Genomic DNA, 23,110 nt, shown 5'->3' with positions numbered 1-23,110 from the left:
ACATTATGTATACATCTACTTTTTTGCTGTCAAGATGCGGGGGGTGAACCCGTGCAGAGAGCAAACAGGAGACAATGCTGAGGCAGAAAAGGTGATTTAATTAATTAAAGAGCGGGCAGGAGGTTCCGATTCCAGGGGGGAAGCACGGACCGGTTGTACTGGGTGGTGGACAGGATGAGCACAGGCTTGGTGGAGCAGGGGGCAGAGAGAGACAGACAGGTGGGGGCTGAGGCAGGGGCGGAGGAGGGGACCCTGACAGTTACAACTTTCGAAGCCTTTAAAATCTGATAGTTTTTGTTCTCATTCCAGGACTTTAAAACTGATTCAGACAGCATAGGTTCTGCGTTCCACTGGTCCTATGTGAACAACAACCAGATGCAGACTTCCCCCCGTTTGTAATCCTTTTATACACCAGTTTTGGTCAACAGAAAGAGTTCTGTTTTTAATACTAAAGTGGCCTCTCAAAATCAAGAGCGACTTAAGGATTACAGACATTTGTAAACAGAAAAGACAAGTGCAAGTAGCAAGTGCATTTGGGGGGGCTTTGCCATTTCTTTGCACTCGCCAGTTCCAGGGACAGAGAAGACAGAACTTAAATTACTCTGGTTTAAGTTTTATGGACAGTAAAGTGCACTTTAGGTCATTAATTAGTTAGGTGGAGGTTTCAGAGAGAAGCCACCATATGGCAGAGGAATGGAATTAAGGGTCAACTTGTTGCTGCTCTTTCAATCTCTGTCCTAATTGTTTTTGTTCTCATCGCTCTCTCTTGTGATCCACCTCCAAGAAGTTGACCACATTTCATGGAGGGTTAAGCTACTTTGCTGATTTGGTGTGGCTCTGTTCTCCTGAGGCCTTTAGTGTCACTGACAGGGCCGATATGGCACAGAGGGAACCACTCCACTATGGTCTCAGATAACCCTAACCTGGCTACATATAATATAAATATGTGTACAAGGACTAGGACAAATAACTAATAAGGCATTTTTTCTCTGTTAACAGCAGTCAACGTCTAAAAACTAAAGTCAGTGCATTTGATTGTGCTCATATCTTTCTTTTTATTTTGCAACATCAAAAATAAATATAAAAAATGCAAATATATATTTTAAGTTAACTTACATTAAATTCTAACAATGTTTTGTAACACTGCAGAATGCCATTTATGCACAGAGATAAGAAACATAAAAGCAGAATGGCTCACCATTTTTTTGCTATCTTCTTTGACAACCAGTTAAGTTGTAAATGAATGTTTAAGTAAATCTTGTGACTTACCAACAGCTGGAGTAATATTCCTTATGTACTGGTGTCAGTTAGATGCAGAGACACTGCATAGCTGTAAGACATGTTTGTAATGATGCTGACACAAGACTGTTGCTGTTACATTTACCACAATAAATAACTGCACCGCTGTTAAAGTAAAGCCCCGTTGATGGATTTCAGCATTCTGTAAAAGAACAGGTTGGATACGCCAAAGCTAAAAGTAAAAATGGGAAATGCTTTTGGAAAATTGCAGAAATGACAAACTGCACTAACTGCGTAAATAAAGAGAGAAAGTACTGAATGAGGCTATGACTTGATGTGTATATGAGAATGAATAGATGATCAACAAAGACAACTGGGATTGACATGATAAACAAAGACTGACACTAATTGGAAAATAAACAAAGTTGATTACAGGACAGTTTGGGAACCTTGGTGATATTATAAAGCTTCTACTGACTAATTCATGATGAGTAAGTCTGACAGAATAATATCCAGTAGTACTGTGGCTAAGAGCCAAGAGAGATGACGGACGCTTTTGCTTTTTTTCCCCTTGTTGAATATTATTAGTGCCCGTAAGGGGTGTGACTGATTGATTTACCCTTATAGGCAGTAAAGATTAAGAGGATGACAAATCAGCATTTGCTTACACAGCGCCTGGTACTAATCTCCTTGTCTTCTTCCAGAAAGCCCCCGGACGACTCAAGCTCTCACACTCATTCTGGCTGAGAGGAAGAAAGAAGAAGCTGTAACTCTACTGAAACCACATTACAGCAGAAGAACGAAGGACATCAGCACTGGATCCATCAATGAGCATCACAGATGTCATCGTGAAGGATTTTTGAAGAAACCGTGTGGGAATTAGTGGAGAGAACTACAAGTTAGATCATGTTTTTGTGTTTTGAGGACAACTGTCATGTGTAAATACTTTGATGCAGGAAGACAACTAAACATAAAACAGTTACTATAAAAGAGAAACTACTTCCGGGAGTCAACTTCTATTTGTCTGAAATGGTTTATTGAGATAGACCACATGCTCAAAATGAATGCATTTTCATCGGACAACTCTACTGACTTCACTCAACAGAGCACAGATGGAACTCAAGCAGGTGCATCATTTGTTATAATGTTTAAGTTATTATAGAGTTCTATATAATGACATAACAAACAAAAATGCTTTTCTGTAATGCAGATTATACGCTGGGATTAACAATTTGTATAAAAGAGTAAATGTGTTCATACACTACCTTTCAAAACAATCTCCCATTGAACAGACTAGAATGAAAAAAAATCAGCACACAGAGTGATGGGCTGAAAAATGGCATGAACACAAACTAAGCTCAAAATTCTGAAATGGGCAAGTTTATGAAACTGACTTAAGTAAATGTGTACAGTTAAGTCAAGGTTGATGTTCAAAAGACTATACAATGGAAGTATTTGTTTCTGTCATTTGTGCTCTACAGAAAGGAGTCCACGTAAAGCTCTTGTCCATGGCCTGCTTTGTAAAGTGTGTTCTGATGCAAGCAGCGGTAAACACTATGGAATATACGCCTGCAATGGCTGCAGCGGCTTCTTCAAGCGTAGCGTGAGACGAAGACTCATCTACAGGTGAGCTTGAGGCTTAATGCCTAAGATATTATCAGAGGAACTTTACTCTTTTCTTTCCTCAAATTTAACTTAACTCAGATGACATTTACATTTTCACATTCTACTTGTCTTTTGTTGATATCATAGGTGTCAGGCTGGAACTGGCAGGTGTCCTGTTGACAAGGCTCATCGTAACCAGTGTCAAGCCTGTCGACTAAAGAAGTGTCTCCAAGCTGGCATGAACAAAGATGGTGGGAAACAATCTGACTATGTAGATTACATTCTCTGTGCATGTGCCATTTATGCAATAATCGCATATTATTCATTCTTTTGCAGCTGTGCAGAATGAGAGGCAGCCTCGAAGCACAGCTCATGTCAGTCTGGACTCTATAGACATGGACAGTAAAAAGGAGCACTTGGCCACCACACAGGAGCTCACCTCCTCTGATTCCTACTCATCGCTCATCTGCAGACCTCTGGTCACTTCATCTGTCACCGCTTTGGCCACCATGCAAACCTGCGGCAACCCAAGTAACAACCACCGCTTTATGGTCAGCCTTCTGACTGCAGAGACCTGTGCAAAACTGGAGCCTGAAGATGGTAAGAACACATGAAGGAGAGTTGAGTTATTTACAACTTAGACAAAAAACACATTTCTATTCAGCTTAGACTAAATTATTTTGAAAATAAACTTCATGATTTACTATTTGGGTTGGTGTTTAGATTGTAATACCATGTCTTAATATTTGCCTGAATCTCTTTTTTTAATGCACAGTGGAGGAAAACATTGACGTGACAACAAATGACTCAGAGAGGGATCAGACTCCCTTTGACAGTCGCATGTCCCCATACACCTCCAGCTGTTCAGAGAGTGTATATGAGACATCGGCACGACTCCTCTTCATGTCAGTCAAGTGGGCTAAAAATTTGCCTCTCTTTGCTCACTTGCCATTTCGAGACCAGGTGAGGCTGAGTGATATCGAGTTTTGCTTATATTTCCTGAACTAGTTCAGACATGAATCATGTGACAGACTAACAATAGATATTTCTTTGGCCTCTGCAGGTGATTCTTCTTGAAGAAGCATGGAGTGAGATGTTCCTCCTCTGTGCCATTCAGTGGTCACTACCTATGGACAGCTGTCCTCTTCTGTCTCTGCCAGATCTTTCTCCCACACAGACGGCCAAGACCAGCCTTCCCACAGCCGACCTGCAGAACCTGGAGGATGTCTTCAGCCGCTTCAAAGCCCTCGCTGTTGATCCTACTGAGTTTGCCTGCCTGAAGGCCATTGTGCTCTTCAAGCCAGGTAGGAACTATTCATCCAGCACTGGTACTGACTCTTCACTGGATCGTGTGACTCATGTTTGCTGTTTGATTCTCCGGTGCAGAGGTCCGCAGCCTCAAAGACCCGGAGCAGGTTGAGAATCTGCAGGACCAGTCACAGGTGCTGTTGGGTCAACACATCCACTCAGTCTACCCCAACCAGAGTGCCAGGTGACCCCGCTCTCTTTTCTGACAGAATACAAAGATTTTCAAACAGAACAATAGCGTAATAGTGTCAAGTCTGACAGTATAGAAACAATAAGTTCACTCTTATTTATTCTTGTTCATCAAGGTTTGGGAGACTGTTACTTCTGCTGCCATCCCTCCACTTCGTGAGTTCAGAGAAAATAGAGCAGCTGTTCTTTCACCGGACCATTGGCAGCACACCCATGGAGAAACTGCTGTGTGACATGTTCAAAAACTGAACAAGAACAGAAGCTTCCCTCAAGCAACATGTTTTCTATTTTTCTCGTATATTATAGTCTGCTTATAACCTGTCTCATATTCAACATGAAAGGTGTTTGTTTAATGCAAAGACATGTTGAAATGTTCCTGTAGGCAAAGCACAGATATAAATTATGAAATTTTATAGAACTATAATAAAATAAAATACAATTTCTTCTTTTTTACATTTTTGTTAACTACAACCTTACCTAATCATTTTGTACAGCATAGGTATTGAGTGGAGAACCGCTTTTTTTTTTTTTGTAAAAAAAATCCACAGTATGTGAGGACTGTTACCGTATATGTGTGAATGTGCCCTGAATAAATTTGGAAATTTTGTACTTTTTGAATTTAAGTGTTATCATTTCTAGTAATTTGTTTCTTTTTTTTTATTGATGACAGAAACTGAACAAAAAAACACAACAATACATATTACCAACAATGGAACAACCATATAGTATACAGCATATAGTCATTTTTCTCAGATGGCTAATTATGATAAAGGATTTGCTCATTATATGACTGATACAGCATGCAATTTTACTGTAATACAAGTATGTCAGAGGTAAGAAGGTAGATAGTATGCAATCAGAAATTGCAAAACATCAATAACAAAGAAATGATTGTGATAACTAAGAAACTATGGTTCTCTGACAAGTTCAGTTTTCAGCCATCCTACTCCATATTTGGTTTGAATAACAAATTCCTGAGATTCTAATCAAAAACGTTCACTTTGTGTTTGTCATAAAGCTCTCACATTCTTTGTAAGAAATCTGGATTCAACAAAACATAACTGTTTTCTTTAATGGAGGAGAATAAAAAGCTATTGTTAATGTCCCATGCACTCTTCTGGAAGGGCTCTGTGAAGTTTGAGGACATTTTGGATAGGATAGGCTCATGCTGCTGTGCACATCTATCTAGAACACAGTGTGGCAGATTGTCTGTCATACCACATTGTCTAAAGAGATGACAAATTGTGGAGTTGTGGAGTGGCGATGGCCTTACCTGACATGACAACATCCAGCAGGCCAACAACCTGATCTTGTCTTCTTCTTGTCCTTGTGGCATTGTGCCATTTGAATAAAACTGCATTTTAAGGTGGACAGTGTGCTGTTCACACAACTGATCATTGTACTTCAAAATCACACCCGACGAGGCTGTTGATCATCTCAGTGGCTGAGAATTGGTCACTGGTTGAACAGCTCAAAAGTATTTTGTGCAGAAGTGGCTGAATTGACTCCTCTTCTAACTATAACAGTAAAAAAAGAAAAAGAATAATTTGTAACTTTTTTCCCATAGTGAGTCAGAAAAGTAGCACTGAAAATACAACAATTTTTTTGTTACATTATGCATACATATGAATGTGTTTGTTTTTATTCAGCACACTTTCAGTTGGGACAAACAAAATCTGTCTGCTGCGCAATAGGGCAGTATTTACTATAACTAAGGAACTTGCAAATTTTTTTATGCTTTTTTGACAATGCAGAAACATTTGGCCAAAATTTTTGAAATTAGGAATCATGACAGATCAGCTTGTTTTGTGCTCTGTGCTGAAGAGGAAACTGCAGTTGCGCTACATGGACGTGGGGTGGCGGTCATGAGCGGCAGCAGGAACCTCCATGAAGAAGAACAGCAACAAAACACGGAAGTAGCATGTTAGTGAAATAGCAAAAAGAGCTACAGTAAAGCGTCTCGAAACTATTTTTTGCACCTCGGTCAGGCAGTTGTGTCCTGACACCTGCACGGTAGACTGATAGAGAATGCGAATTTGCTTAAAGTAGGAAATTACGGCTATTTTACACAGCAATGTTTAGCAAGTCGTATCAGCTGCTGCCTCAGAGGGATTCCGCCGCTCCCAGGACTCCTGGTTTGTTTGTGGACTCTGACAGCTTCACACAGCACAGCTACCAAAAGGGATTTTCGTTTGACTACATCCCCAATGTTTCTGAAAACAACTTTACTGGTAGGTCACTAGCTACTATTAAAGGTAGGGTGTGTTAGGGGGTCGTGACTTGGGAGTTTATATAATAAATTACAACAACAAGATGTGAAACAGCAACATAATTCAAACAAATCAGCCTCAAATACCAAAACAACTTTTCTCCAAACCATATTAGTCTTGCAGCCAGATGAGATACTATACACACTCACTAACTTGAACATAAGTAATAATAAAACACATACTGTAATGAGTATAATATAACGCAAAACAAGTGTACTCAGCATTGCATTTAATAGATGTTGGAGTTTGTGAAACATATTTAGAAAAAAACTAAACCTACACAAAACAAAAAACAGTTGCAGTTCAGTTTCTTGAGTTTAGTTAGACCACATATTTCAATCCTTCAAGATCTTTAGCGAGTTCACCCTGTCAAAGAAGTGTTAAAAAGCTTTAAGCTAAATATAAACAATATTTCATTTTTTTTTCGCTACTAATGTGCAGGTCAATGTGTTTGAATTGCTGTTATATAGTATGTTCACTGGGATGAATAATTTCAGCGGCATAATTCATTCATGGCAAATTCCACACCCATAACTCTTCAGATTTTGTTAAAAAAGTTTGCCATAAATGATGGGGCCAAATACATGGATGACATAAAAGCTTTCAAACAGACAACAACAACAAAGGACTCAATGTTTTAAATTAAAGTACATTTTATTTTAGGTTTAAAAGGACTCACACTTCTCTATCCTGTACAAAGCTGCTCTTTACTGTGTTGCTCTGTTTGTGTGAAAATGAATATATTTGCTGTAAATAGAGAATATTTTGGGGCGAACAACAACAACACATCTTTCCAAATCCACACTTGAGCAATTCGTAGTTTGGGTAAACATTCTGCTGTCTCCTCTTAAAGCCTGGGAAAACATCATAAAACTACCTTTACAGATGAGACACGTTCCTCATGACTGGATTACAGAAAACCCCCATTTCTGTTTTCTATTTTCCTGCAGACACCTCCCAAGGATGGCTGTCATGGATTTGCAATCTGATTGTCATCTTCCTCGTTTACATCTGCACTTTTCTAATGTTTCCAATAACAGGATGGTTCGTATTGAAAGTAAGAAGAAATCGTCTGTCGTTATTTAAACTTACAGCATCCACACTCACTTAAAAATACAAACAGCCGACTCTGAGTAATTTTTATACAGTGGGGCAAAAAAAGTATTTATTCAGCCACCAATTGTGCAAGTTCTCCCACTTAAAATGATGACAGAGGTCTGTAATTTTCATCATAGGTACACTTCAACTGTGAGAGACAGAATATGGAAAAAAAAGTCCAGGAAATCACATTGTAGGATTTTTAAAGAATTTATTTGTAAATTATGGTGGAAAATAAGTATTTGGTCACCTACAAACAAGTAAGATCTCTGGCTCTCACAGACCTGTAACTTCTTCCTTAAGAAGCTCTTCTGTCCTCCGCTCGTTAGCTGTATTAATGGCACCTGTTTGAACTCGTTATCTGTATAACAGACACCTGTCCACAGCCTCAAACAGTCACAGTCCAAACTCCACCATGACCAAAAGCAAAGAGCTGTCTAAGGACACCAGGAACAAAATTGTAGACCTGCACCAGGCTGGAAAGAGTGAATCTATAATAGACAAGCAGCTTGGTGTGAATAAATCAACTGTGGGAGCAATTATTAGAAAATGGAAGATGTACAAGACCACTGATAATCTCCCTCGATCTGGGGCTCCACACAAGATCTCATTCCGTGGGGCCAAAATGATCATGAGAACGGTGAGCAAAAATCCCAGAACTACACGGGGAGTCCTGGTGAATGGCCTGCAGAGAGCTGGGACCAAAGTAACAAAGGCTACCATCAGTAACACACTACGCTGACAGGGAATCAAATCCTGCAGTGCCAGACTTGTCCCCCTGCTTAAGCCAGTACATGTCCAGGCCCGTCTGAAGTTTGCCAGAGAGCATATGGATGATCCAGAAGAGGATTGGGAGAATGTCATGTGGTCAGATGAAACCAAAATAGAACTTTTTGGTATAAACTTAACTTGTCGAGTTTGGAGGAAGAAGAATGCTGAGTTGCATCCCAAGAACACCATACCTACTGTGAAGCATGGGGGCGGAAACATCATGCTTTGGGGCTGTTTTTCTGCAAAGGGGACATACGAGTGATCCGTGTTAAGGAAAGAATGAATGGGGCCATGTATCCGGAGATTTTGAGCCAAAACCTCCTTCCGTCAGTGAGAGCACTGAAGATGAAATGTGGCTGGGTCTTCCAGCATGACAATGATCCCAAACATACGGCCTGGGCAACAAAGGAGTGGCTCCGTAAGAAGCATTTCAAAGTCATGGAGTGGTCTATCCAGTTTCCAGACCTCAACCCCATAGACAATCTGTGGAGGGAGTTGAAAGTCCGTGTTGCCCGGCGACAGCCCCAAAACATCACTGCTCTGAGGAGATCTGCATGGAGGAATGGGCCAAAACACCAGCTACAGTGTGTGCAAACCTGGTGAAGAACTGCCATAAACGTTTGACCTCTGTCATTGACAACAAAGGTTATATTACAAAGTATTGAGTTGGACTTTTCTTATTGACCAAATACTTATTTTCCACCATAATTTACAAATAAATTCTTTAAAAATCCTACAATGTGATTTCCTGGATTTTTTCCTCCATATTCTGTCTCTGACAGTTGAAGTGTACCTATGATGAAAATTACAGACCTCTGTCATCATTTTAAGTGGGAGAACTTGCACAATTGATGGCTTACTAAATACTTTTTTGCCCCACTGTATGTAGACGGTGCCAAACTACCAGAGGATAGTTGTGTTCCGTCTGGGTCGAGTTTGTCCTCCAAAGGGTCCTGGTATCGTCCTGGTGCTGCCCCTCATTGACCAGTGGCAGAGAGTCGACCTGCGTACCCGTGCGTTCAACATACCTCCCTGCCAGGTAAACCTCCACATTTACTACTGAGAGGGACAAACTGTTGTGGTCCTTAATTGAAACTTTTACATTTGCAAAGTCCTTACTCTATCAAATTTAAAATGTTCTTAAACACAAAACAGCTCTATTTAAAACCATTTATTGGTTAGAATACATAAAGGTTTGTGTTTATTTAAGATTCCTTTGATGCCCAGAGATCCTCATGTAAGAGATCCACCTTAATATTCAAGGACTGAAGAAGTCACTTTACATTTTCTGTGGATGTAGAACTGTTTTTCCAGATAGTACATCACTGCTAAAAGTTAAAGAATTATTACTGTATGCTCGTATATTAGTCAGACACAGTATAGCTAAAGTTGGTTTGCTTATTTCATGATCTTGGTCTCAACATGAGCACGGGGCAAGCAGTTTCTTTTGTCCCTGTGTCATAGTGGCTCATTAACCATATTGGATATAAAGATAATTTGTTAGTTGTGTATGCTTTACTTTGTCCTACAGGTGGCAGTATTGATGCACTATTGATCAGTGTGAAACTGGAGGTAGTAATCTGATACTGGGGGATCCTTGAGTACTGTGTGACATCATGTGTACATATGTTTTTTTTTTATTCGTTCTGAAAATGTTTTAATACAGACAGCCAACTTTAGATATATGGAGCTTGTTTTCTATGCTGAATATTATATATCTCTTCTCGTATTCACATTTTTCTTTTTAGATTATAAAGATTTGTCTCAGATTTTTCCTAATTTCTTGATATTTCCATATTCAACCATACGCTGCGAATATTCTTCTTGTCAGTGTTTAGTCAAAGTAAATGCAGAAATCACGTTAAATTTAAATTGCAACCCTGCTGCTGTAGGTGACTACTCAGGATGGCGGTGTGTTGTTGGTGGGAGCAGACATCCAGTTCAGGATTTGGAACCCAGTCATGTCAGTGGTGTCTGTCCAGGACCTGAATGCCTCCACCAGGATGACGGCTCAGAATGCTTTGACCCACAGCCTGGCCAAGAAGACCGTCAGAGAAATCCAAACTGAGAGAGTGAAATTAGGAGAATATCTCGGGGTAAGACCACACCGCAGCGCCTCTTTGCTGGTTTTTCACTATCATTTTGTATTTACATTTATTCCTCTTCTCAACAGATGGACATTAATGAGATGACTCGTCCTTGGGGGCTGGAGGTGGACAGGGTAGAACTTACGCTCGGTTCTCTACTGAAAGCTCCAGAGGGAGTTCCCTCTGGATCCCTCATCATGCCTCCATCTGTGCCTGGACTTGAAGGCCTCACTGGTCCCATTCAGCAGTTGGCCATGCACTTTCTGAGCCACGGCAGCAGTTCTCAGCATCGTAAGATCAAACGCTCAGGACCACTTTTGTGCATCGTACACTGATTACAAAATGTTACAATGTGTGCTTTTTTTCTCTTCAGAGGACAGCATAACATTTTCAGATGAGCTCAGCAGTGCTTCTGAGGCTGTCGTCACCACACCAGGTTCTGTTGAAGAGCTGCTCAGTGGGGTGAAGCTGCTGCTCTCAGAGTCATTAGTTCAACAGGTTGGAGCCTGTTTCCAGTTTGACATCAGCTCAGGAGATGGACAACAGCACAGTTACTATGTGGATTTGAGCCAAGGTGATGAATGCCGGAATTATAGGAGATAAATCGCAGTATCTAAATGCATGCTGTGGTAAATCTAACTATCAACACTTAAATGTTTGTGATGAATGGAAAGAAGTTGGCAGTTACATTATTATTAAATCACTCTGTTGCTTTTTGTGTGCTCTGTAGGTTGTGGTTCAGCTGGAGCAGGGTCCTTGAGTCGGGAGCCAGATGTCACTCTGAGTATGAGCGATTGTGACCTTCTGGCCATGTTTCAAGGCGAGCTGCGACCATTTTCTGCGTACACCAGTGGCAGACTGAAAGTACAAGGAGACATTAAGACAGCCATGAAGTTGGAAGAACTCATAAAGCTACTCAAAAAATAGCATACACTGTAGATTTGGCTTGGTATTTATTAAATCTTTAACTTTACCTGTAAATTGCATGTTTTTAAAGTATGCACTGAATGCATTTGACTGAGTTTCTGTTATGGAATTTCTGTTTTCTCCACAAATTAAAGCAAACGCTTGTTTACAAAGACAACATGCCTTCTGAAGGTCATCAAACCCAAATTCTGATATTAACTACTTCTGGAAATATTTTTGTGTGATGCTGTGAAACATGATAAAGTATTTACCAACATAGCTCAACAGTGCCATTGACAGACGTGTGCTATGGCATATTTTGTCAGACTGTTAAGTTCAACTAGAAAGCCTTGATCAACACAGCAAAGGGGGCTGACTCTAGACCAGCCTCCTGCCTCCTCCTTTTGGAGCAGATGTCCCTGGGAGAGCCAGAGTAGCTGTGGAAGGTACGTAGAGCAGAGTGAGCATTTTTGTAGCTGTGATGGCCAGGTGGAGTGTGTGGCGCAGCCCCGTGATGCTGCCTCGGTCCAGGATGGAGGAGCTGACGGCATCGAGTATACGCTGCAGCAGCAGTATGCCAGTGATCAGACAGGTGTACTCGGAGAGCAGCAGCATCGTTAGACCTTTCAATGAGATTCCTGGGCTGTGGAAAAACGGTTTGGCAAACTTGTACAATTTCTGGAAACTGGATGGCTTTAGAAACCTTCACCGCATCATGTTGCAGAACTTCAACACTTTTGGACCCATTTACAGGTACAGGATGCGCTTTGATATGTCTTAAATAGGATGATACAAGTGCCACGTGAGGCTAGTCTTAAGACAAAACACTAATAACGTCACCAGTTTTAATCTTCTGTGGTCTAAATATAAACATTTTTGTTGATGAAATCCTACACTGCACAAGGTCACATATTCAAAAAGAAAAGAACAGCAGCTGATTGCATTTTCACTCCTCTTGCTGTCTGTTCGTCAGAGAAAAAATAGGTTATTATGAGAGTGTAAATATCATCAACCCTGAGGACGCTGCCATCCTGTTCAAAGCAGAGGGCCATTATCCTAAAAGACTGAAAGTTGAAGCGTGGACATCCTACAGGGACTACAGAAATCGCAAATATGGAGTTTTACTGAAGTATGAAGTTAATTGTTCTTTTCTACCTGCATGAATTCAGTTTTATTCATGTTTAAATGTTTTGACGGAACTGGTTGTCTCATCAAATGTCAGACAGTTTGTGCCTACTGGGTGTCTAAGTAGCTGTGCATCAAAATCTTCCAGGAATGGAGAAGACTGGAGATCAAACCGTGTGATTCTTAACAAGGAGGTGATTTCCCTGAAGATGCTGGAAAATTTCGTTCCTTTACTTGATGACGTGGGCCAAGATTTTGTGGCCAGAGTTCACAAAAAAATACAGCGAAGTGGCCAGAACAAATGGACCACTGACCTCTCTCAGGAACTCTTCAAATATGCACTGGAATGTAAGACGGACTTTCATTTTCTAAATCTTAGTTTATTCCACTCACGGTGCAGACAGTTTCCCCTTTTCTGTGTCTCATTTTCACTCCATCCTTTGCAGCGGTGAGCTCGGTGCTGTATGGGGAGCGTCTGGGTCTGATGTTGGACTACATTGACCCTGAAGCTCAACATTTCATTGACTGCATTACCCTCATGTTTAAGACTACCTCACCCATGCTCTACATACCTCCTAGCCTGTTGAGGCAGGTTGGAGCCAAAGTGTGGCGGGACCATGTGGAAGCTTGGGATGGGATATTCAACCAAGGTGCAACACAAAAGAGAACTAAAACACACATTTACAGTAGAGATTTTATTTCTGTCAGTTGAAAACCACATTTACATTTCAAACCTGCTCCTTCAGCGGATCGTTGCATCCAGAACATCTACAGGCAGCTGCGTCAGGAGACAGGCTCTCCAAAGAGATACCCGGGAATCCTCGCCAGCCTGCTCATGCTGGACAAACTGTCTATCGAAGACATCAAGGCCAGTGTCACTGAGCTGATGGCTGGAGGGGTAGATACAGTAAGGGAACAAATTGCAAAAACAATTCTTTTCCAGTATGCAACTTCCTATTGGAGCTAGAAGTTTCCTGGTTTGCCTGGGATCTTTCTGCATGAAGTTTGCATGTTCTTTTTGTGCATGTGTGGGTTTTCTCTGGGTGCTCCACCTTCTCCCCACAGTCCAAAAACATGCTGAGGTTAATTGGTAACTCTAAATTGTGTGTAGATGTGAATGTAAGTGTGCTTCGTTGTCTCTAAGTGTAGGCTTGTGATAGACTGGCGACCTGTCCTGGATGTCCCCTGCCTTCATCCTAAGTCAGCTGGGATAGACTCCAGGCCCCAGTGACCCTAATGAGGATCAAGAGGTGTATAAATAATGGATTGATGGACTTCCTATTGGGCTTTTTCATGCTGGCTATTTCTGTTTGTGTGTTGTAGACTTCTATAACGCTGCTGTGGACGTTGTATGAATTAGCCAGACACCCAGCCCTCCAGGAGGAGTTGAGGGCAGAGGTGGCTGCAGCTCGGGCTGAAAGCCAGGGAGACATGCAGGAGATGCTGAAGCGAATTCCTTTAGTCAAAGGTGCTCTGAAGGAAACACTGAGGTGAAGGAAATGCTTATGTAACATGTTATTTTGTAAATGATGCTGCAGTGTGGAACAACAACAGATTATCAGCCCTCCCTCTGACCATCTGGAGTACAAAATGCAGCTTGTGTTGCAATAAATATAAAATAATCTGAAGATTTTTATACGTCAGTCACAGACATTTGACATAATCTTTTTATTCTTTTGTTCAAAAATGTACATTTCATGATTACTTTGGAAGTTTTGCACTTTACCTTTTACATTTAGATTTTCATTAAAAGATGCTGTAATCTTTGTGCTACTGACCTCTCAATTCATCCACAAAGTTCATGTTTCCTGTAATAAAGAATTTTCACTTTCATACCTCAGGTTACACCCAGTTGCAGTGAGCCTACAAAGATACATAGCAGAAGACATAATTATTCAAAACTACCACATCCCAGCTGGGGTAAGAGGCAGCTACACATATTCATAATCAAATCAGGTTTTTGAACTTGAGCATTTACTTTGAAACTGAGGAGTTGCTGCCAACTTTAATGCATTTTTTGTGTGTATGTGTTTAGACTCTGGTCCAGTTAGGACTGCATGCGATGGGCAGAGACCCCAAAGTGTTTTTCCGTCCGGAGCAGTATCAGCCTTCTCGCTGGCTGAGGACAGAGACTCACTACTTCAGGAGTTTGGGCTTTGGCTTCGGCCCTCGCCAGTGTTTAGGACGCAGAATAGCTGAAGCAGAGATGCAAATCTTCCTTATCCATGTGAGATATACAGACTATAAAGATCAGTTTCACCATAATATGTTACATATTACACTTACAGTATTTTTGTCTTTTGCAGATGCTTGAGAACTTCCGAGTGGAGAAACAGCGCCATGTGGAGGTGCAGAGTACCTTTGAGCTCATTCTCTTGCCAGACAAGCCTATACTATTGACTCTGAAACCTCTACAAGCTAGTCGGTAACTTCAAGTTTGGGAAAAAAAATTTGGTGCATGGTAAGGGAAGCTCATGTCTATGGACTTTTATCACTGTTAATTGTGGTAAAGGGCTTCACGAAGCACCACAATATAAACCCTAAATAAAATCTTCCAACTTTAGAGGCTGACAGAGTAAGATAAAAACATTTGGGAAAAAAAAGCTAAAAAATGTGGTTGAAAAATTACCTCGGCAATTCCACGACTAGTAAAGAATGTATCTGTATGTACTGTGTATTACTTGATGAGTAATTTGATTAATGATGGAAATGTAGTTTGCAATATCTCGGAAAACTGGAATGTATTTTATTCCACTTGTATATGGCATAAATATTTTAATATCTGTACAAACCAGTGATAAACAATAAAACTGATACAAAGTATGTGTCTTTATATGTAATTGTACTCCATATTTAAATCTGTAAGCATATTTCTTAGATTAAATGTCTTTTGTAACATGAAAGAGAAAGTTTGTGCGTCTCTTTTGGTTTGGGTAAAGTTATTTGCAGTCATTTTACAGGTTTTTGCTTCTTCTGTCTTCTTTGCTGATGTAAAGAATCTGGTACAGCCTTCTGTAAGAAGTAGAGAGCAGTATGAGGAACACACCCAAGGTTAAATCCTTTGTGAAATAGTTACTTGCAATACATTTTGCCAAATGAAGGCTTACTGACCAAAGAATCATTATGAAGGATTGCGGTGGAGGTTCCATCAAAGCCGTGCCTGTGCTCACTCAGCTTGGTCAACATTTCTTGTTTCTGTCTCCCCCATAATTTAGCATTCTCCTCCAGCTATGTAGATATAAACAAGGGAAAAACATGCACTTAACCATAAATGAAACACTGATTAACTAAGTCTATGAAACACAGCAGCAGCAAGAGTATCTAAATATTTAATTTTTTACCTGAGCCTCCAGTGTTTTAATTCTTGCCTCGGCCCTCTCCAGTTTATTTAGTAAACTCAGTTTCTCCTTGTGTGGTAATGTGTGTTTCCCCTGAAGGGGACCCTGCACAAGTCAGAACAGTAATATTTTAGAATGTATCCCTCAAGAAGAGTGGAATCTGTAGTCTAAGCTGTAGTCAGTCTGAAGAGTTTTACACCATATCCAAGTGTTTGAAAAGCAGTGATGTTAAGTAACTCAGTACATTTACTCCAGTTGTTACGGGGAGTGGGAATTTTGGAACCCTAAGTGAGAGAGCGACACAGAGCAGACACGAGGTAGACCGGCAATCACAGGCTTTTTATTCACAAAAAAGACACAGGCTGCTCTGTTGACTCTGTCTAGGGCTTGGAGATGGGGAGAGGAGGTGGACATGAACCAATGCTCAGCTGTTGGGCACAACACCTGTGCTCTGTGTAGTGCAGCGCCAGCCTTTATGAGAGGAGGATGAGCAATTAGCTGCAGCTGCAGCAAGTCCAGCAGCTGCTGCTCATCCTCTAATCAGCACTGTGACACAAGTATCCTGCTTTGCTTAGGTATAATTGTAAGGTAAGCTACTTGTACTTTACTTCATAATGTCCATTGTTTTTCCTACTGTCCACTTTCATTCAACATTTCAGAGTGAAATATTATACTGGCTACTCCACTACATTTATCTGACAGCTTTAGAAAATTTTAAGAGGAAGAGTTTTAACAACGGATACTATAGATAGATAGAGCTCTTTATTGTCCCGAAGGAAATTTGTTTTCACAAGCTGTCATGTCACAACATCATAACATACATACAAAGACAAAATTCACAATATTCACAATATGACACACAAAAATAAAGTTCAAGTTCAGCGCGGTGGCTTATTGAGGATGATGATAGCTGATGGAACAAAACTTCTGTTGTAACGGACATAATGCCATCTTAGTGCTTGAAATCTGCGTCCAGAGGGGAGGAGCTGGAACATGTGGTGAAGAGGGTGTTCAGTGTCCGAAATTATAAATCTGGCGAGACGGGCTATTGCCTTATCATTAAGTTCAGATATGTTAGGTGTGGGTTGATGTATAATTTTAGATGCAATACGTGTAATTTTAACAAGTCGGTTTCTGTCTGAAACTGATAACAAAGTATAGAAACAGGAAGAACAATACAGCAGAATAGACTGGATTATAACAGGCTGTTAAAAAATACAAAACATTGTCAAAAAGTAAACCAGTGGTTTCCAAGCTGTTTTGGTTTTTACAGAACTTGGTGTGTAGCTGGGATCATATTTCAGAGGTCTATGAGTTGTTGTTGATAGTAGTGCCCAAACTAGCACTTTTGCTACTTGTGCGCTTTTACTCAAATAGGATTGTTTTATGCATGACTTTTGCTTGTAATTGAGTATTTTTAGACTGCTATATTGCTTTCCTTATTTACTGTTGAGTATCGTGCTGAATGTATCAGTTTATAGTTTACCTGTTCTGACTGCTGTGTAATGACTGAAGCAGGCGGCTGGCGAATCCTGTCCAGCTCTATTCTCAGACGGGCGTTCTCTGCTGCCAAGGTCGACTCTGTCTCTTCCTTTTTTCGGTCAGCCTCATCTACACAAAATGGAAATTGTCTAAAATGAGTCGGAATTCATCCAGAATGAATCAAAAGTAATCCAGAATGGCTGAAAGTTTGTCCAGGATGCTTCGAAAATGATCCATTATAAATCTAAATTTGTTCAAAATGACTAGAAAATGATCCAAAAATAATTAATAATGAAACCTTGCTGAACAATAACTGGATTGTCTTTAAGGCTGTGACACCTGGAGTGCATGCAGAACTGATTTGATTGTAGTTTTTAACCTCCATGCAGCAATAAAAGAAGTCTGATGTTCCAGCCAATGTCAGCGTTTTTGTGATTATTCATTGCTCCCCACGCTTCAGGGCATCCACTTACCTCTTTGCACTTTCAATAGCAGCTTTTTGTCACCAATTTGTCTTTTCTGCTCTCTGAATTTGCCGTCTAAAGCCTTCCCCATCTTCTCTATCACCTAAAAATCAATGCAATTATAAAGGATATTGGATACATTACAAGCTGTTGTCAATAATAAGAATGCACCTCTGTTGTGAAATGGGTGCAGAACAGATAGCGTTGCTGTTTGCTCACCTTTTCCTGCTGTTTTACTGTGATCTCCAAAGTAGCCATCTTTGTCATGTGAGTCTGGTGATTCTGCAGATCTTCCTGTTGTTGATGGTGGATTCTCTGGAGCTTCAGCAGCTCCTTCTCACTGTCGTTCTTCTGCACATACGACAAGACAGAAACCATATAAATAGGACAGGAACAATTGCTTTAATTGTTTAAATTTTGCCTGTATAATGCATGTTTGTGTATCTTCTAACCCTGATTAGCTCATTCTGGAGCTCCTGGATCCTGTTCCTTTGTGAGGCGGTGTTACTGGTTTCACTGGCCAGCTTGAATTTCAGAGTAGCTTCAAAAGAAGAGAGCAATCGGCAAACATTCAGGTAATGGCAGACTTTTTTCTCCACTTTTTTGCCCCCCTAAGAAATGTATTTTTACACTGCATGTTAAATGAGGAAAAGGAAGTCAACAGTAACTCATATCTTAGACGTGAGTTAGAAGTAGATCCATTAAGTTCAACACTGGTTTTACTGATTGTACAAGTCAAATTTAGAATGATTAGCATGTCACTGTTGAGGCATGAGCACTGGAACAGTAATGATGAAAAGATCCATCACTAAAGCTTTTGAAATTGAATACATTTTCAGCGGGACAGAACTTAAATCTAGTCCCTTTGCTTTGATGCCAGCAGTGAGACCTTCGGAGACATCCTCTCACTGAGGGTCACAAACTGTCCTTCAGGAGATAAGGCTTGTAGTGTCCAAAGAGCTTATCAGGGTCCCTGGCCTAAATGAGCTGCCTTATCACAAAAAGCACAGTCTGCTTGGAAATAGACACTCACAAGGATTAACAAACACACAGTGAGCCACCTTCTACATTATGGCTTCATCTGCCAATGAAATGACCTGAAGTGCAACACAGCATGGAGGGAGCTGACTGGATAGGAAAGTGTCTGACGCCCATGAATCGGCACAATTTGTCTGCACGTGAGAACTTTTTAAGCTTTACTTTTGCACAATTTGCTTCAGTCTTTTTGTACTAGTAGAGTAACTGGTTCTGCTGTGGTTTACCTATCCGGTCAGCGATCTCAGCCTTGGTCATGACGTCGATGTCCGTGTCACTCAGCAGATCCCGACCAAGGTCCTGGTGCAGAGAGAGATCGCCGCGGAGTTTGCTGTTTTCTGCCTCCAGCTTCCCCACCTGTGTCCTCAGTGTAATGATGTCGTCTGCCATCTTAGTCATGGCTGAACGATAGTTTTCCACCTCCTGATGAAGAAATGTCACCTGTAAGTGTCACGCTAGAAGTTTGATGTGGGATATTTTTACAGGTACTTCTCTTTTAAACCCTGAGCTATGACTTTGAATGTGCCTCGCTTTGAACAAAAGCATTGCCATAATGCATTTAAATGTAATCCTTTATGTATTCACAGTTGCAGTTTGAATGTCATGATCAGAGTTGGTATGAAGTTCAAAGCAGACTAAAACCTGCTGAAATACCTCAATTTAACTTGTCACAAACAGCTGGTGACTTTATCTTCTAGTCACTTATTTTGCACCAGTGTTACACAAGCTGTAAACAATCAGCCCAGCAGAATAGTTGGGACAATTTAATATTAAGTGGTTCTACATGACCACCACCACTAGATGTCTCCTCAACCCCATCTCTGGATGGAGTCTTTACAGATGCATGCTGCTCGTCTTTATTGAGAGAATTTAAAAACATCCCAGCAGCAAATGCGTACTGCATGAACCTTGCTCACAAGGCTTGGTGTCTTGGTGTTTGATTTCTCTTGGTTTCAGATAAGTGCATGGGAAATGACTGGAAGCCAAAGCAGGAGCATTATGCCATAAAGTGGGATGCTCCTGTAATTGATTTACAGTATGAGCATGATGCATTCATGACTCCCGACTCCTCATGATTCAAAAGGACAAAACAGCCCATCCTGTAACGGTCTTTTGTTATGGAAGATTCAAACCAGGCAATCTGGACGAATCCTTGTTGTGTGTTCACTTATCGCCCCGCTATGAAAGCCCATTTGCTGAACTGTAGAGGCAAAACTCTTGCTAAATTTGATATCCCAGCAAAGCAGACCCAAAAAAGTGTTACATTAATATTCTTGGCTTCTTATTCACATTTTCTTGCTGTCATTCTTTTTTTCTAAGATGCAAAGTTCTCCAGCGTCTAGTCAAAGCTGCTTCCAGGATCTGTGTGATTGCTGATGCCTGTTATCAAGACATTTCCCTCTAAAAGGCGTGCGCGTGTTGTCTAGCAGCATGTATGCGCTCATTGTTCTCTCGCTCCTGTCACATGCTCCTCCATCAAGTTGAATAGTCAGACCTGAATGGAGACTAAGAGCTCGGTCCAGCTGCATGTATGAGGGAGGTGACGATTGGGGGATTCCAATCTTGGGTGGTGTGGCTGTGGCTCCCGTGGGACACAGGAGTGAAATTGAGCATCTAATTGAAAGGGCAGGGATGAGGTGACAATCATGACTGCAGATGAGATGGTGTCTCTGCTGGGGGCCCCTGGGTGTGATGGGAAGGATGGCTCCCCTGTGATGAGTCTGGAAAGTCCTTTTATGTGTCAAAAATAAAAGGAGAGTGCCTGTTTCTGCATGTGTGAATACTACAGGTTCCCTCCAATCTGCATGATTTGAAGACAGGAAAGTGGGCTCCTTGTCAGACATACGGTCTCACCAGAACAACTGCATGACAGAAGACAGCTGGACAGAGTGTGTGAGGATGTGATTTTTAATTATGCTTTTCCAATCCCTTATTATTAAGTCCTATGCACTGCCACCATAAAATCATCCAGGTGATCCCCAAATCTCTTCATTTCCATCAAATAATTGCTCAAAATCTGCATGCGCAAACATAAAGGATTTCAGCCAATCCGCAGACATAACAGCCCGAAGATAAATGATACTCTAAAACAATCTCACAAATGGGGGGAAATGTCAAGATATGCATAAATGACATCCTCAGACCAAGTTTCAGCCTCATCAGCTCCATCCTCCTTGAGTGCAATCACACTGAAAAATGTTAATCTATTCCACTCGCCACCATTTTCTCTTCAAAGTGTGTGTGTCTAGTTCAGCACAAAGCCCCTCGTCGCTGCTCGCTAACTAAACGTGACACTGCGGATTGCCTCACTGATTGATTGAACAGTTAAGATATTGATTGTGTCCGTTCACCTTAGTTTGGAGGTCGGTGATCTCTGTCATGTTTGGATCATCCTCAAAGTCATGCAGAGGAGACCTAAAGCATGAGCACACATGAAAATAATGGTCTGAATTGAATTCCTTCAAGTGCTGTCACAGTAAATCCATGTTTCTCGTTTGTAGTTGTGCATCGTACCGCTTGTGTGGATGATGTATGTGATATGTGTAGTTTATGTTGGGTTTTCTGCCCTGTGCAGCTTCTGCCCTCTCAGCTGGTGTCTCCTGTTCGTGCTGAGTTGTGCTCTGAAGCTCCGTCCTCACTCTGTTGAGGAGCGACCGGTAATCTGGTAGGATCTGTGCCAGGGCATCATGGGATGGGAGATTGTATACATCCTTCTGAAGCTGCAAAGCACATAATGTTTTTCACTGGCAAACTGATTTCAGAAACGTCTCATTTCAAAATCGGCACAGATATCAAGCAAACACGCTGGTGTTCCGTTTGTCCTTCCTTAACCACACAAGAAATGTACATGTGATACCTCATTACTTTCCCAAAGTGAATGAGGATGGCTTATTTGCCAGTAAATATGATTTTAAACTGAAGACATGTTTCATCAGTGTAAGTAAAACATGGTTAAAAAAAATAGATTTTCCTTAAATTTGTGATTGATATGCTGTGTTTAGAGCACTGTCCCTCCTAAATCCTAAATTATTCGATTTAAATTGATCTCATTAGCATTTCATTCATTCATTGGAGGCGGAACAGAAGTGTAATCAGACTGTCTCCTTTCATATTTATATATTTTTTGCACTTATTATAATAATTATACCACAAGTGGGTCTGTGGGGCCCCAAATGATTATATATAGTGAAGTCAATTTCAAGAAAACAAGCGTTAAATACTCAACACACCATAAGCAAGATAAATGCTGACTACTAATTTCTATAAAAGACACTGTAGGAAAGCTTAATGACTTCTGCAATGGTAGCCTTAAATGTAACAGTTGTGGAAGCTTTTATCAAAATGCATTGCAGCTACGACCTCCCAGTACTCGATGTGCAGTGAGGTAGGCTGATTCTACCTCCTCAGCTCTTGAATATAAATGTGTTACATCACTATGCATACACAACCCACTCCTTAACAGGAGAGCTCTCAGTCAACAGCCCTGAAGTCCTTCACGTATGAGCGTTTGCATAGACAATGTACATTTCCAATGGTTGCCAGGCAGCACAAAGTTCAAGAAATGACATTAGAGTCATTATCTTCCTACAGACTCTCCCTCCAACACAAACCTCCACAGTCAGAACCTACCTGTACAGCTGCAGAAGAGCTGAGTGATTTTGTTCTTTTTGAAGGCTTCATCCAACAGATTAAATCAGAGTTTTCCTCAGAACAGTATGAAAGTGGCTGAGGAAGTTGGAGCTTTGACATCAATCAGCCTGTAACCACAACACAATCCTTGGCAACTTTCCAGTGAGAGAGAGAGAGAGAGAGAGCGAGAGAGAGATTCCTGTTATACAAAAAAATGCTGTGTATCATGTTTCAGCTCACAGCAAAACAATATTATATAATCTATTTGCATCTGGCATCTCCTAAGTATTTGCAATGCAGTTTTGAGGGATTTGTATTGATGTTAATTTCATATTATGCTAGTTTGTATTTCTACCCCACTGCTTTTTCAAAAGCCAAATCTTGTACTTTTTACTCTACTTTGTTTCATTTACTGTAATATTTTACTAGCCTGAATCCCTAGTTTAAGATTATATACATGTTATGTTTAATATGTGCTTTTGAGACATCACAGTTTCACAAAAATCCTATTTAAAGGCTCCAATAACAAGTAAAGATCTTGACTTCCTTTTAACAAGATAAGT

The 23,110-nt window shown here is 40.7% G+C and overlaps 4 protein-coding genes across 6 annotated transcripts; 3 read left to right on the top strand and 1 right to left on the bottom strand.

The window, feature by feature from the left end:
* Positions 1–2,001: 2,001 nt before the first annotated feature.
* Positions 2,002–4,950, top strand: nr2e3 (nuclear receptor subfamily 2, group E, member 3). The gene is made up of 8 exons (XM_022189621.2): positions 2,002–2,366; positions 2,721–2,865; positions 2,992–3,095; positions 3,181–3,444; positions 3,620–3,807; positions 3,908–4,148; positions 4,231–4,336; positions 4,458–4,950. Exons 1-8 carry the CDS (start codon positions 2,291–2,293, stop codon positions 4,588–4,590), a joined length of 1,257 nt encoding a protein of 418 aa, XP_022045313.1. The 5' UTR covers positions 2,002–2,290; the 3' UTR covers positions 4,591–4,950.
* A 1,264-nt stretch (positions 4,951–6,214) lies between these two features.
* stoml1 (stomatin (EPB72)-like 1) lies at positions 6,215–11,651 on the top strand. The gene is made up of 7 exons (XM_022190328.2): positions 6,215–6,572; positions 7,562–7,668; positions 9,370–9,519; positions 10,373–10,576; positions 10,654–10,858; positions 10,941–11,141; positions 11,298–11,651. The coding sequence occupies exons 1-7, from the start codon at positions 6,416–6,418 to the stop codon at positions 11,492–11,494; spliced, it is 1,221 nt and encodes a 406-aa protein (XP_022046020.1). The 5' UTR covers positions 6,215–6,415; the 3' UTR covers positions 11,495–11,651.
* A 107-nt stretch (positions 11,652–11,758) lies between these two features.
* LOC110948688 (cholesterol side-chain cleavage enzyme, mitochondrial) lies at positions 11,759–15,033 on the top strand. Its single transcript, XM_022190340.2, has 9 exons — positions 11,759–12,226; positions 12,447–12,602; positions 12,747–12,946; positions 13,045–13,248; positions 13,345–13,505; positions 13,922–14,088; positions 14,440–14,518; positions 14,634–14,825; positions 14,905–15,033. Exons 1-9 carry the CDS (start codon positions 11,955–11,957, stop codon positions 15,025–15,027), a joined length of 1,554 nt encoding a protein of 517 aa, XP_022046032.1. The 5' UTR covers positions 11,759–11,954; the 3' UTR covers positions 15,028–15,033.
* Positions 15,034–15,322: 289 nt separating this feature from the next.
* ccdc33 (coiled-coil domain containing 33) lies at positions 15,323–22,903 on the bottom strand. 3 transcript variants are annotated; one of them, XM_022190316.2, is made up of 11 exons: positions 22,548–22,895; positions 21,432–21,637; positions 21,269–21,332; positions 19,145–19,340; positions 18,335–18,423; positions 18,102–18,233; positions 17,892–17,985; positions 17,423–17,547; positions 15,940–16,041; positions 15,710–15,826; positions 15,323–15,610 (listed from the first exon to the last, which is right to left on the bottom strand). In XM_022190316.2, the coding sequence occupies exons 1-11, from the start codon at positions 22,665–22,667 to the stop codon at positions 15,548–15,550; spliced, it is 1,308 nt and encodes a 435-aa protein (XP_022046008.1). In that variant the 5' UTR covers positions 22,668–22,895; the 3' UTR covers positions 15,323–15,547. The 3 variants fall into 3 exon arrangements, with proteins under 3 accessions (XP_022046008.1, XP_051808364.1, XP_051808365.1); XM_051952404.1 differs by lacking the exon at positions 15,940–16,041 and having other exon boundaries at positions 22,548–22,899; XM_051952405.1 differs by lacking the exons at positions 15,323–15,610; positions 15,710–15,826; positions 15,940–16,041 and adding an exon at positions 16,680–16,922 and having other exon boundaries at positions 22,548–22,903.
* Positions 22,904–23,110: the final 207 nt, after the last annotated feature.

The sequence above is a fragment of the Acanthochromis polyacanthus genome, chromosome 8 (assembly GCF_021347895.1).
Source record: "Acanthochromis polyacanthus isolate Apoly-LR-REF ecotype Palm Island chromosome 8, KAUST_Apoly_ChrSc, whole genome shotgun sequence".
NCBI lineage: Eukaryota > Metazoa > Chordata > Actinopteri > Pomacentridae > Acanthochromis > Acanthochromis polyacanthus.
The sequence above is the reverse complement of the archived record's forward strand: the minus strand, read 5'-3'. Positions and strand labels throughout refer to the sequence as shown.